This window comes from Colobus angolensis, unplaced genomic scaffold (assembly GCF_000951035.1).
Source record: "Colobus angolensis palliatus isolate OR3802 unplaced genomic scaffold, Cang.pa_1.0 Scaffold238, whole genome shotgun sequence".
NCBI classification, from domain to species: Eukaryota; Metazoa; Chordata; class Mammalia; order Primates; family Cercopithecidae; genus Colobus; species Colobus angolensis.
The window spans coordinates 921159-933379 of NW_012115577.1; the positions used below are offsets into that span (position 1 = coordinate 921159).

A 12221-nucleotide genomic window follows, 5' to 3' on the forward strand; every position below is an offset into this window, starting at 1 on the left:
AATCCAGCCCGGGAAGGCGGGGCTCCTGCACGCCACCGCCCGGCTTCCGGCCCGCCGGGCGCAGCCTTCTCCATCTAGCTGTGGATCCGTCCAAGGATGCGTGTCCCAGCCTGCGGTCTCTCCGTCACAGAAGGGAATGTTAGAATCCCGAGAGAGAGCTGTTAAGGGTAGCGGCTCTGCAGCCGCTTACGTGGGTTGAATCTCAGGTCTTCTAGTTTAACCATCCAAAGTTAAAAGTTACTATTTTACCACAAAATACATTAATGTACGGAATACATTGTACAGAATACAGTGTACAGAATAAATTCTGTAACTTACTATAAAGTTGAGTTGTTGATTGGCCAGTTGCTAAGAAGGGCAAATAACTTCTCTGTAAATACTGAAAGGTTTGTTGTAACAGTGCCAGAGATTGTTGATTTGTAACCACGAGAGTAAAAATGTTAAAATATTTGTGATAGTAACCTTTGTCAGAATTAAAGATCATGCAGCTAAGGACCTTGTCACAGTAGCTGTGCACATAGTAGGGACCTTAGTTATCATTAGACTAATTCCATCAACTTATAGATAGAACAGGTCCAGAGAGATAATTGCCTGTTAGGAAGCTGCTAATCCTGTAGGCTAAGGGACCAGAAAATTGCTGAGCAGCCTCTCGCAGGCTTTACATTCCTTCTCCCTCTCCTGGGCTCAGTACTCCCACCCTCCTCTGAATCGATGCTGTTGTATGCTGTACCAGACATCTTATATTTTCCCTTGAATTCAGTCTCCACCCTGCTGGCCGGCCCCTGCACTGCTCCTGGTCCCTGCTGCCCTCGCCTCTTTCATCCTGGCCTTTGGCACCGGAGTGGAGTTCGTGCGCTTTACCTCCCTTCGGCCACTTCTTGGAGGGATCCCGGAGTCTGGTGGTCCGGGTGAGCGGGAGGGATCGAGGATGAACTGGGAGTAGGAAGGTGGAGCCGTAGGAGAAGGATCGAGGGCGGGGCTTGGAAACAAATGACAGGGGAAGTCCAAGAGAGGGAACTCGAATCTTGAAAGCGGCCGAGAAGCTACAGGGGAGGGAGACCTGAGTTCTAAATTAGGAACTCAAGGATTACAGTTTTGGAGAGGCGGGAGAGTGAGTACTGAGGGAGCCGAAAAGGGCGATAACCAGAGTATTCTAAGTAAAATGTTTTGTAGAGAGGACTGTTGAGAGTGTTAAAAAGAAGGAGCATTTGGAGAACCGAAATAAGAGGGGCAATCCAGCGGTGGCCTCTCCAGCCATGCTTTTTGCAACTGCCTAACATGCATTGTTCTATAAATCCTCTCCCCCAGGTTTGCAGGAGGCCTAGGGAAGAGGGCAGAAACTAGGAATGGAAAAGTGAGATGGGCATAGCCTAGAGAGGAAGCATTAAGGCTCTTGAAAGCAGTAGGGACATGGCCTGGGGCTCCAAAAGGAGATGAGGATGGGGGAAACATTTGCCACCTTTTCGATCTTTTGTCTCTTTCTCCCTCAACTTCCTGTAGATGCCCGCCAGGGATGGCTGGCTGCCCTGCAGGACCGCAGCATCCTTGCCCCCCTGGCGTGGGATCTGGGACTCCTGCTTCTATTTGTTGGGCAGCACAGCCTCATGGCAGCTGAAAGAGTGAAGGCATGGACATCCCGGTACTTTGGGGTCCTTCAGAGGTCACTGTATGTGGCCTGCACTGCCCTGGCCTTGCAGGTATGAGGCCCTGGCCTTGCAGGTATGAAGTCCCTAAGGGAGACCAAGTGTGGGAGGGGTGCCCCAGATTGGAGGGGCAAAATATGGGTTCAGGAGGAGAACTGAGGAACTAATCTCAGCTTCCATTCCTCCACAGCACATACCCTAGTTTTTATCAAGAAGGGTGTACTTGTCCTTGCCCAAGCACAATACGTGCATTCTCACCTTTGCAACCTTGTTCATGTCCTGCTTGAGATCCCTTCCTTCTCTTCAGTCCTACCCTTTCTTCAAAACCACTTCCCTAGGTCTGAAGAGGCCTTGTCTGTCTTCTCATTGGGTGGTTGGCATAGGCTACTACTTTGTGTAGCTATCAGGTCACCCCATCTGTTCTATAAATTCTCAGGGTGGAGACAGGCCATCCTTACATCTTTGGGACCTCATCCAGCATGCACCCTCCACATGGTGAATATTTAGTGGTGATGCTTAGGAGAGAGGTGGGGGAGAGTTGCAGGCTAGCCTGTGGTGGGGGCAGCTCTGGGTCCGGGTCTCCCAAGGTGGGGCAGGGTAGGCCACTGGGATACAAAGCCCCTTATCCTTCCACAGCTGGTGATGCGGTACTGGGAGCCCGTACCCCGAGGCCCCGTGTTGTGGGAGGCTCAGGCTGAGCCATGGGCCACCTGGGTGCCCCTCCTGTGCTTTGTGCTCCATGTCATCTCCTGGCTTCTCATCTTCAGCATCCTTCTCGTCTTTGACTATGCTGAGCTCATGGGCCTCAAACAGGTGAGGCTCTGAGATCCCTACCTGCGACCTCTGACCCGTTTTAGAACTACTCTTTCCCTTTCAAGGGTTTCCCACCTCCCAGGCTCTTCTACTGTCTCCTTGCTTCTCCCTCACCCTTCCCTCAGAAGGACAGCAACCATGGGCCTCCTGGGCCTGGGGAAGGTACATGGGTCATAAGTCAGGATCAGGGATCCAAGTCTCAGAAGAGGGGTTCCTGGGTCTGAGTTCTAGAAGGGTGGTGCCTGGAAGAGGAGGAAAGAAGCGCCTAAGCTGAGAAAAGGGCTTGACTCAATTTCTAAACTCTTCTCCCTCTCGTAGGTATACTACCATGTGCTGGGGCTGGGCGAGCCTCTGGCCCTGAAGTCTCCCCGGGCTCTCAGACTCTTCTCTCACCTGCGCCACCCAGTGTGTGTGGAGCTGCTGACAGTGCTGTGGGTGGTGCCTACCCTGGGCATGGACCGTCTCCTCCTTGCTCTCCTCCTTACCCTCTACCTGGGCCTGGCTCATGGGCTTGATCAGCAAGACCTCCGCTACCTCCGGGCCCAACTACAAAGAAAACTCCACCTGCTCTCTCGGCCCCAGGATGGGGAGGCAGAGTGAGGAGCTCACTCTGGTTACAAGCTCTGTTCTTCCTCTCCCCCTGAATTCTAAATCCTTAACATCCAGGCCATGGCTGCTTCACGCCAGAGGCCCAAATTCATGGACTGAAGGAGTTGCCCCTTCCACTACTTGAGACTTTATTTTCTGGGTCCAGCTCCACACCCTAAATTCTGAGTTTCAGCCACTGAACTCCAAGGTCCACTTCTCACTAGCAAGGAAGAGCGGGGTATGGAACTCATCTGTCCCCTCACTGTTCAGGGCATGACACTTTCGCCCTCAACAGCCTCCTGAGAAGGAAAGGATCTGCCCTGACCACTCCCTTGGCACTGTTACTTGCCTCTGTGCCTCAGGGGTCCCCTTCTCCACCTCTGGCTTCCACTCCAAGAAGCTGGACCAGGGTCTGCAAGTTCAACGGTCATAGCTGTCCCTCCAGGCCCCACACCTTGCCTCACCACTCCCGGCCCTAGTCTCTGCACCTCCTTAGGCCCTGCCTCTGTGCTTACACCCCAACCTAGTCAAGGGTATTCTCCTGCTCTTAACTCGATAACTTGGGGCTCCCTGCTCTCCCGAGGAAGATGCTCTGCAGGAAAATAAAAGTCAGCCTGATTTTTCTACAGATGGCATGCAGTCTGTCAGTGTCTCCCAAGCTGCAGGGCTGAGTTTGGAAAGGAAAGCCAGAGGGAGCCTGGGAGCGCCAAACTGGAATCTGGGCAGCCACCACGCCCTCTGGCAACCGCTGGGCTTCGGCCATCCCCCGCAGACCCGCCCCCACTTTGCCAGAGCGGCCAGGTCCCCATTCCCATTCCTTCAAATCCCCTTTTTCCCGGCAGCCGACCTGCTGACCCAAGGCAGACAGGTTGAAGCTAGAAAGAGTCGGGCAGCAGCTCTGGTAGGGGAGCGAGCTTCCAAAACCTCTGGTTTCTGAGCGCCTCTCCTGCCGCCCACTCCACGAGGCCCCCCACAGCCTGGCGGCTGCCCTCGACCCCGCAAAAACAAAGGCCTGCAGAGGCTGGACCTCCAGACCCAGATGAGAAGGCAAAAGCGTAGGGAGGAGCTGCAGGAGATGGGAAGGGCGGGCCCGGCCCCAAGCAGCTGCCGCTTCCTCCCAAAGTCCCACGAGGGGCCTGAGTCACGGGCCACCGCCCTGGTCGGCGAGCTGGGGGAACGGATCTGGACACCTGGGGTGTCCGGGCGGGAAGCTGGTGAGGGCCCCTGGGGACACAGCGGAGGACCAGGGGTTGGGACGAGAACAGGGCAGTCCCGGAGCGAGTCCCACGCGGGGTAGGAGGGAGCTAGGCCCCACCCTCTCCTCGGCTCCGCCCTGCGCCCCCATCCCTCTCCTCATTGTCCTTAGACAAAGCGGTCGCCGCCCCCGCCCGGCCCCCTGGTCTCTGTCTCCGTCCCACCTCCTTTGCTGCCTCTTTCCCTCCTCCTCTCCTTCCCTCCTCCCCTCCCTCTAGTCTCCGGATCTCTCTCGGTCCCTCTCTCCTCCTCTTCCTCTCTCCGGACGCCCGGCTCCTCGGCACCCCCTCCCGCGGGGGTCCCGCGGCGTGTGAGTTGGCTGAGGGGCTCAGACTTGGGGAGTGGGTGTCTCCTCGCTCCGGTCCTTGCTCCCATCCCTGGCCCGGATCTTGGCTGTCTCCTCTTTGTGCCGAGATTGTCAGTCTGTGCGGCCAGAGCGGGGTGGAGACTGCCGGCTCTGTCACGGCTCCATAAGAGCGGGGACCGGGCACAGGACTTGCAGGCGCCGGGGAGAAGAGACATGGAGCCGACCCCCGGCACTCTGGGGTCGCGTGGCGCAGCCGGTGGGGGAGGCAGGCGGTGGTGACGGGACAGGGTGGGGGTGGACGCCAGGGTTCTGGGAACGCGCTGGCAGCCCTGACGCCCGGGTTCCGAAAGTCCCGGGGGTGGGTATTTCCCCCGACCCGCCTCGGGGGCGGAGTGCGGGGCAGAGGGGTGGGGGCTGGGGAGAGGCGTGGCCCGAGCGGTGCTGGAAGGGGAGCCGGGACCTTTGGGGCCCGCGCTGAGACGCGCCGGGTTGCTGCCGCCGCGCTCCTTTCCCCTCTTCCCTGGTTTCCCTTCTCCCCTAGACCTCTTCTCTCTCCGCTCCTCCTTGCCTCCCCAACACCCCCTCAGGTCCCGTTGCCTCCTGGTCCTTCCAGGGATTCCTGGTCCTTCCTTCCCACACTAGTCTCCCTGGGGTATCGCTGAGGCAGTCTGGCCTGCACCCAGATTCCCCTCACCCCAGCCCCATTTCTCTCTTCTCCCTCACACCAACTTTCCTTTTCACCCTTCTCTCTCTGTCTCACATCCTAGAGACTGACTGCCTTTAACACGCATTAACCCTGGACTGCCTTTAACACGCATTAACCCTGACTGCCTTTAACACGCATTAACCCTGACTGCCGCATCTGGCTCCTGCCCTCATTGCCTCCAATCAGGACTCTTCCTCTCACATCACCCCCACCACCCCCAACTTGGGCTCACAACTTCTCTTCGCTTTTTCCATTTCCCCAGTTCTCTGCCTTCCCTCTTTCCCTCTGTCCTCATCCTTAGCCCCTCTGCCCTGCTTTGTGTCCCACCTCTCCCCCTCCACTTCCTCTCCTCCCACCCTCAGTCTCCCCCTGGGCCTCTCTGGAGCCTCTCCTTCCTGTTCTCTGCCCCCAGTGCTCCCTACCCTCACCTCAAGGCGACCATGGCCACCATCCCAGACTGGAAGCTACAGCTGCTAGCCAGGCGCCGGCAGGAGGAGGCGTCTGTTCGAGGCCGGGAGAAAGCAGAACGGGAGCGCCTGTCCCAGATGCCAGCCTGGAAGCGAGGGCTCCTGGAGCGCCGCCGGGCGAAGCTTGGGCTGTCCCCTGGGGAGCCTAGCCCTGTGCCAGGGACTGCAGAGGCTGGACCTCCAGACCCAGATGAGTCCGCGGTCCTTCTGGAGGCTATTGGGCCAGTGCACCAGAACCGATTCATCCGGCAGGAGCGGCAGCAGCAGCAGCAGCAACAAAGGAGTGAAGAGCTGCTAGCAGAGAGAAAGCCTGTGCCTCTGGAGGCCCGGGAGCGGAGACCCAGTCCTGGGGAGATGCGGGATCAGAGCCCCAAGGGAAGAGAGTCAAGAGAAGAGAGACTAAGTCCCAGGGAGACCAGAGAGAGGAGACTGGGGATAGGGGGAGCCCAAGAGTCCAGCCTGAGGCCTCTGGAGGCTCGGGACTGGAGGCAAAGCCCAGGAGAGGTGGGAGACAGGAGCTCCCGACTGTCAGAGCCATGGAAATGGAGGCTGAGTCCTGGAGAAACTCCAGAGCGGAGTCTGAGACTAGCAGAGTCTCGAGAGCAAAGCCCCAGGAGAAAAGAGGTGGAAAGTAGACTGAGCCCAGGGGAATCTGCCTGCCAGAAGTTGGGCCTGACAGAGGCCCATAAATGGAGACCTGACTCCAGAGAGTCTCAGGAACAGAGTTTGGTACAACTGGAGGCAACAGAGTGGAGGCTGAGGTCAGGAGAAGAAAGACAAGGCTACTCGGAAAAATGTGGGAGGAAAGAAGAGTGGCCAGTTCCAGGGGTGGCCCCGGAAGAGACTACAGAGCTGTCCGAGACCCTGACAAGGGAGGCCCAAGGCAGCAGTTCCACAGGAATGGAGGCAGCAGAGCAGAGGCCTGTGGAAGATGGCGAGAGGGGCATGAAGCCAGCAGAAGGGTGGAAATGGACCCTGAACTCCGGGAAGGCTCGAGAATGGACACCCAGGGACATAGAGGCTCAAACTCAGAAACCAGAACCTTCAGAGTCAGCAGAGAAGCGTCTGGAATCTCCTGGTGTGGAGGCTGGAGAAGGGGAGGCTGAGAAGGAGGAGGCGGGAGCTCAGGGCAGGCCTCTGAGAGCCCTGCAGAACTGCTGCTCTGTGCCCTCCCCCCTCCCACCAGAGGACGCTGGGAGTGGAGGCCTGAGACAGCAGGAAGAGGAAGCAGTGGAACTCCAGCCCCCACCACCAGCCCCTCTGTCTCCCCCACCCCCAGCCCCAACTGCCCCCCAACCTCCTGGGGATCCCCTCATGAGCCGCCTGTTCTATGGGGTGAAGGCAGGGCCAGGGGTGGGGGCCCCCCGCCGCAGTGGACACACCTTCACCGTCAACCCCCGGCGGTCTGTGCCCTCTGCGACCCCAGCCACCCCAACCTCTCCAGCCACAGCTGATGCTGCAGTCCCGGGAGCTGGGAAGAAGCGGTACCCAACTGCCGAGGAGATCTTGGTTCTGGGGGGCTACCTCCGTCTCAGCCGCAGCTGCCTTGCCAAGGGGTCCCCCGAAAGACACCACAAACAGGTAGGGAGGCAGCCAAGCCAGACTTCTTAGAAGCCCACTTGTCAATTCTCTTTGGACTCTGGTCTTTATTTCTTTTTTATACCCCTGTTTTCTTGTCTTCCTCTCTTCTTTCTTGTTAATTCCTGCCACCACCCTTCCTCACTCTGCACATACACCCTTCCTTCTCAGAGCCCTCCTTTTCCATTTTGAGCCCAAAAGATCCTCCCCCAGCAAAGGCCATCTCTGGGTGTGTCTCTTTCGGGGTGTGCCCGGCTGCTCATTCTCCCTTCCCTTGGGCTCTAAATTTCCAACCCCCTTTTCTTTCCTTCCTTTCCTGAGTGTGACCCGCCCCAGCCCATCCAGTGGGAGAGCCCAAACTGACAAGCTTGAATCAGTGAGGGCAGGGTCACGGGTGAAAGCACTTGCAGTTTTTCTGCGGAGAAGGGCTAGGGAGCCTGGGGTGGCGGAGGGGGTGCGTTTGTGTTCTAGGGAGAAACTGTAGGGAGAAGTGAATGGAGGAAGGTCCAGCTGCCCCATGGGAAAGAGGGCAGAGCTGAATAGGCACATCTTAGGATGGAGGGGAGAGGGGAGATGGAACTGGGCCGGCCAAAGAGCAGAGAGAAGGCTTTTGAACCCCGAGTCTGCCCCATGAGAGAGACACAGAGAGGCCATTTGAAGTGGATGACCTCGGGGTTGCACACCCCCAGCTGGGCCACTGCTTCAGACAGTGCTCCCTTCTCTCTTGGGACAAGAAAAGCCTTCTCCTCTTCCAAAATGCCCCCGCCCCTCACTCCCCCGTCCTTCCTCCCTGGGTTTCCCCTCCCTCCCAAGAACTGGCTTAGGGATCGGTTTTCCCCTCTCTTCCTGCCATCCTGGACTCTCCCTCCCCTTAGGGTAGCAAAAGAGAGAAGTGAATAGAGCGGGCCCTGGCCAGGGAGCACAGTGGGAGTTCTGGATAGGGGTCGGGGCTGAGGCCAGCAGAGGGTCAGAGGTTAGACTTGCAACAAAGACCTGCAGGAAAGTGAGGGCAGCTAGGCTGACTCCCCCTGGCCCTGGCCTCATTTCTTCCCTGTGCACACCCACCTGTTTCCAGCTTGAAAATCTCTGGGGAGAGAGAGGTCCCACACTCAGACATCTCAGACTTAGGAAGTCCCTCCAGGCACACACATCTCCCCAGAGCCTGGGAAGCCCAGTCTCATTCTCATCCCATGTGTTAATATCCTCAGATTTGATTTTTTTGTGTCCTCAGTATCAGTGGGGAACCACAGGGACTAAAGATACGGGTTAAGCCTGGGGTAGCGGGGGGTTCATTTGATTGCCCAATTCATCTTCACATGAAGCGTAAGTTCACACCCCTGAGCCATGGTGCTTGGGAACCTACCCTCAGCCCTCTGACTGCTACCATCCTGTTCCCCTCAGGGCTGGGCAGATGAAAAAAACAGAAGTCCGGAAATGCTACCCGGGTGAGGTGTTCAGAAAAGTCACTTCCTACTGAGAGAGGCTTGTGCCTCTGGGGAAGAATGAGCAGAGGGAAGCATGAAGCTTTGAGACCCAAAGCCCAGGGAGCATCCCAGGGGAGCCAGGAAGCAAGTGCAGGGCAGGACCCATGCTGGTGACCATACCTAGGCCAGAGAGCAGGGGAGCCAGAAGCAGATCGCCCAAACAGGAAGCCTGGGGTGGGGGCCGGAAGGCTGGTGGGGCTGAGTGGGGAACCCTGGGCCCTGGGCCCTGGGCCTGCCAGAGCTGTGCTCAGGATGTGGTGAGAGAATAAGGAAGCAGCCGCTGCTTGGGTGGGGGTGGGGAAGAGGCAGCACAGAGTTCTTCTGACCCAGATGCCTCACCCTCCACCCTCTCCCCACTCTCAGCACCCTGCTCTTCAGGGACTGGGTGCCTTGTCCCAGCTCTGCTGCAACACACTGGCTCAGGAATAGGAGATAGGAGGACCCTGCCACCAACCCCCGCTTCACCTTCCCTAAATAACTCATTTGCAGGCTAAGTCCATCAAACTTATCCCTGCCATCAGGAGAGAAATCCCAGCCCTGCCACTGGAGCCCAGGGGATGGCTGTGGCTGGTGCCCTAACCCAGAGGCCTCTTGGGCTGAGAGACCGGCCCCATTGTGACCTTATATAGCTGATGGGAGAGGAGCAAGTGAGTCACCCTCTCTCTCCCCTCCCCACTCCCATGCAGGCTGTGCATTCCTGAGAAGCCCAGTCAGAAGCTGGTTGGGGGGTGAGGAGAGAGGCAGGGTAGGGGGGAGATATAAACATAGACAGAGAGAAAATAAAATAAGTCCTTTTTCAGAGTAGATAATAAACTACAGAGGTTATTATTCCAAAAGAGGATATGAGAAGAAAGCAAAAATGGGTTCCCAGAAATGTGGGTAAATCTGTCAGTAACAGAAACTAAGTGGTCGCTTCTGAGAACTTGGGATATAAGCAGTCTGGCTGCTATAACTAGATTCTACCATCAGTTCCACAGACATGAACTAGGGGGTCAAATATGTACAGGCTGGACCACCCCCAGATTGTTTCTCCAGCATTGGTCCCCTGATGGCACCTCATCTGAGGTTTGAACAAACTCTAACCTCTTGCATTGTAGCAACTTCCGAGCTCCTTTTTTCTTTTTTCTTTTTTTTTTCTGAGACAGTCTTGCTGTCTCCCAGCCTGGAGTTCAATGGTGAGATTTCGGCCCACTGCAACCTCCACCTTCCGGCTTCAAGTGATTCTCCATCCTCAGCCTCCTGAATATCTGGAACTACAGGCGCACACCACCAAGCCCAGCTAATTTTAGTATTTTTAGTAGAGACGGGGTTTCACCATGTTGGCCAGGCTGGTCTCAAACTCCTGACCTCAAATAATCCACCTGTCTTGGCCTCCCAAAGTGCTGGGATTACAGGTGTGAGCCACTTCACCTGGCCCCAAGCTCCTTTCAACAGCAGACACGAGTATAACAAATTAGTAAATTATCTAGGAAGTTAGAAGGTGGTAAGTGATTATGAAAAAAAAAATAGAACAGTGGAACTTAGAGGGTCAGGAAGTAGGGGGAGTGAATATGGAGACTTCAAAATGGGGTGATCAGGAGGGTCAGAGCCATGGGGATATTTCGGGGGAGTGTTCTAGGCAGAAGGAATAGCTAGTACTGTTCTGGTCCTGAGGTGGGAGTGCGTGGAGGGACCAAGGCCAGTGTGGCTGGAGTGGAGGAAGAGGCCAGAGAGGCAAGGGGAGGGTGGCACATTGGGAGCACCCTGTAGGCTTTGGTCAGGCTCTGGGCACCTTGGGAGCAATCAAGTAGACTTTTTTTTTTGAGGTGGAGTCTCACTCTGTTGCCCAAGCTGTAGTGCAGTGGCGTGATCTCGGCTCACTGCAGCCTCCGCCTCCCGGGTTCAAGTGATTCTCCTGCCTTGTCCTCCTGAGTAGCTGGGACTACAGGTGTACGCCATCATGCCCAGCTAATTTTTTTGTATTTTTAGAAGAGACGGGTTTCACCATGTTGACCAGGATGGTCTCAATCTCTTGACCTTGTGATCTGCCCGCCTTGGCCTCCCAAAATGCTGGGATTATGGGCATGAACCACCGCGCCCAGCCTCGAGTAGACTTTTTGCTCCAAGTGAGATGGGGAGACAATGCAGGGTTCGGAGCCAACAAGGAGTAACAGATACAGTTCCTGAGTTCCACCTTCCCATGGGGACCCAGGTGTCATCTCTGATTTTTTTTTTTCTTTTTTAGAGACAGTGTCACTCTGTTGCCCAGGCTTGTCTCCAACTCCTGGGCTCGAGAAATAATCCTGCCTCAGCCTCCCAAAGTGCTGGGAGTACAGGCGTGAGCCACCGTGCCTGACTGGTGTCATATCTGATGCAGCTCTTAGCAACCACCTGCCCAGTCACCCTTCTGGCTTCTCCCTTTTCATACCTCAGTCCGTTAGGGGACTCAGGGATGTTTGACTGGCCCAAGTCTTCCCAAACAGATGCCAGGGAAGGCCTGAGTAGATCCTTTGGACCTTTCCAAGTAGCTCACATGGAACCCTCCTGCCGTCTGCCTAATCCCTTTGGCTCCTAGACTTAATCCCACCCTGCCCCTTCCCCCGAGCTTCTTAAGAGGGCAAAGGGGAAGGGTAGAAAGGCAGTGAGAACAGCTGGGACTCGCCTGCTTTTGGCACAGTGTGATTTTTCTGTGCCCTGTCTGGTATTTTGTCTCTGTGCCTGTCCCTTTGGGCACACTGTGGACCCCCACCCCAGGTTTGTGTGGACTTTCCTTTCTGCCCTTGTCATCTCCCCCAACCTTTCAAGGTGTCAGCTGCTAATCTTTCCCCTGTGTGTTGTGGGAGTCTCTTGGTTCCTCTGGGCCTTTCTATTCATCTCCCATCTCTTCCCAGGCCCTAGACCCCCTTTGCTATGGATAGGAGAGGAATGAGGGGAGTGGGAGGGAACAGGCGCCCAGGGTCCTGGGTTTCGCATAGGACAGCAAGGGGCTGTGGGTATGAAAACCATGGTTTTGGTTGAGACTGGCTCCCCAGCCAGTTCTTTCCCCACTGGCCAGTCTGCTGGGCTCCTCTGGGAAGTTTACTCTATTGCCTCCAAGGTGCCCAAAGACTGGGTTCTGATCACAAGACTAATCGCCATGTATTTTAATTTCTTTTTACCCCTCTGCCTCCCACACTCGAAAGAGCAGGGACCTTGGTCTTATGTTATTCACTTCTGCCTCCCAAGCCCCTGCCAACGTACAGGGCAAAGTCTGATGTTTTGAAATGATATGATCAAAGAGGGAAACTCTAGGATTGGAAAGCCAGTGTGTAAAGAAAACTGGATCCCAGAGTGGATGGGAGAGAGAGTGAGGGGGGCGCCTAAGTCCAACCGCCACCCCCACCTTTCGCCCCCCTCACCCGC

At 56.3% G+C, this 12221-nt stretch overlaps 2 protein-coding genes across 6 annotated transcripts in view; both read left to right on the forward strand.

Annotated features, from left to right (window-relative positions):
• Positions 1–760: 760 nt before the first annotated feature.
• Positions 761–3672, forward strand: NRM (nurim (nuclear envelope membrane protein)). 4 transcript variants are annotated; one of them, XM_011945007.1, is made up of 4 exons: positions 761–908; positions 1501–1719; positions 2280–2456; positions 2775–3672. In XM_011945007.1, exons 2-4 carry the CDS (start codon positions 1669–1671, stop codon positions 3054–3056), a joined length of 510 nt encoding a protein of 169 aa, XP_011800397.1. In that variant the 5' UTR covers positions 761–908; positions 1501–1668; the 3' UTR covers positions 3057–3672. The 4 variants fall into 4 exon arrangements, with proteins under 4 accessions (XP_011800397.1, XP_011800394.1, XP_011800395.1 ...); XM_011945004.1 differs by having other exon boundaries at positions 767–908; positions 1501–1697; positions 2262–2456; XM_011945005.1 differs by lacking the exon at positions 761–908 and adding an exon at positions 1033–1157 and having other exon boundaries at positions 1501–1697.
• A 343-nt stretch (positions 3673–4015) lies between these two features.
• PPP1R18 (protein phosphatase 1, regulatory subunit 18) overlaps positions 4016–12221 on the forward strand; it is an 11540-nt gene continuing 3334 nt past the window's right edge. Inside the window, exons 1-2 of one of the 2 annotated variants that reach the window (XM_011945002.1) lie at positions 4016–4091; positions 5724–7359. In XM_011945002.1, coding sequence (XP_011800392.1) covers positions 4084–4091; positions 5724–7359 — 1644 coding nt within the window. In that variant the 5' untranslated portion in view covers positions 4016–4083. Of the gene's footprint in view, positions 4092–4405; positions 4609–5723; positions 7360–12221 lie in introns of those variants that run through there. The other variant, XM_011945003.1, reaches the window with a different exon arrangement.

Coding starts and splice junctions, on each gene's coding strand:
- NRM (XM_011945004.1), top strand. CDS start 1,605: ATGGCAGCTGAAAGAGTGAAGGCATGGACATCCCGGTACTTTGGGGTC. Junction 1,698..2,261: donor GCACTGCCCTGGCCTTGCAG/GTATGAGGCCCT, acceptor TGGGATACAAAG/CCCCTTATCCTTCCACAGCT. Junction 2,457..2,774: donor AGCTCATGGGCCTCAAACAG/GTGAGGCTCTGA, acceptor TCCCTCTCGTAG/GTATACTACCATGTGCTGGG.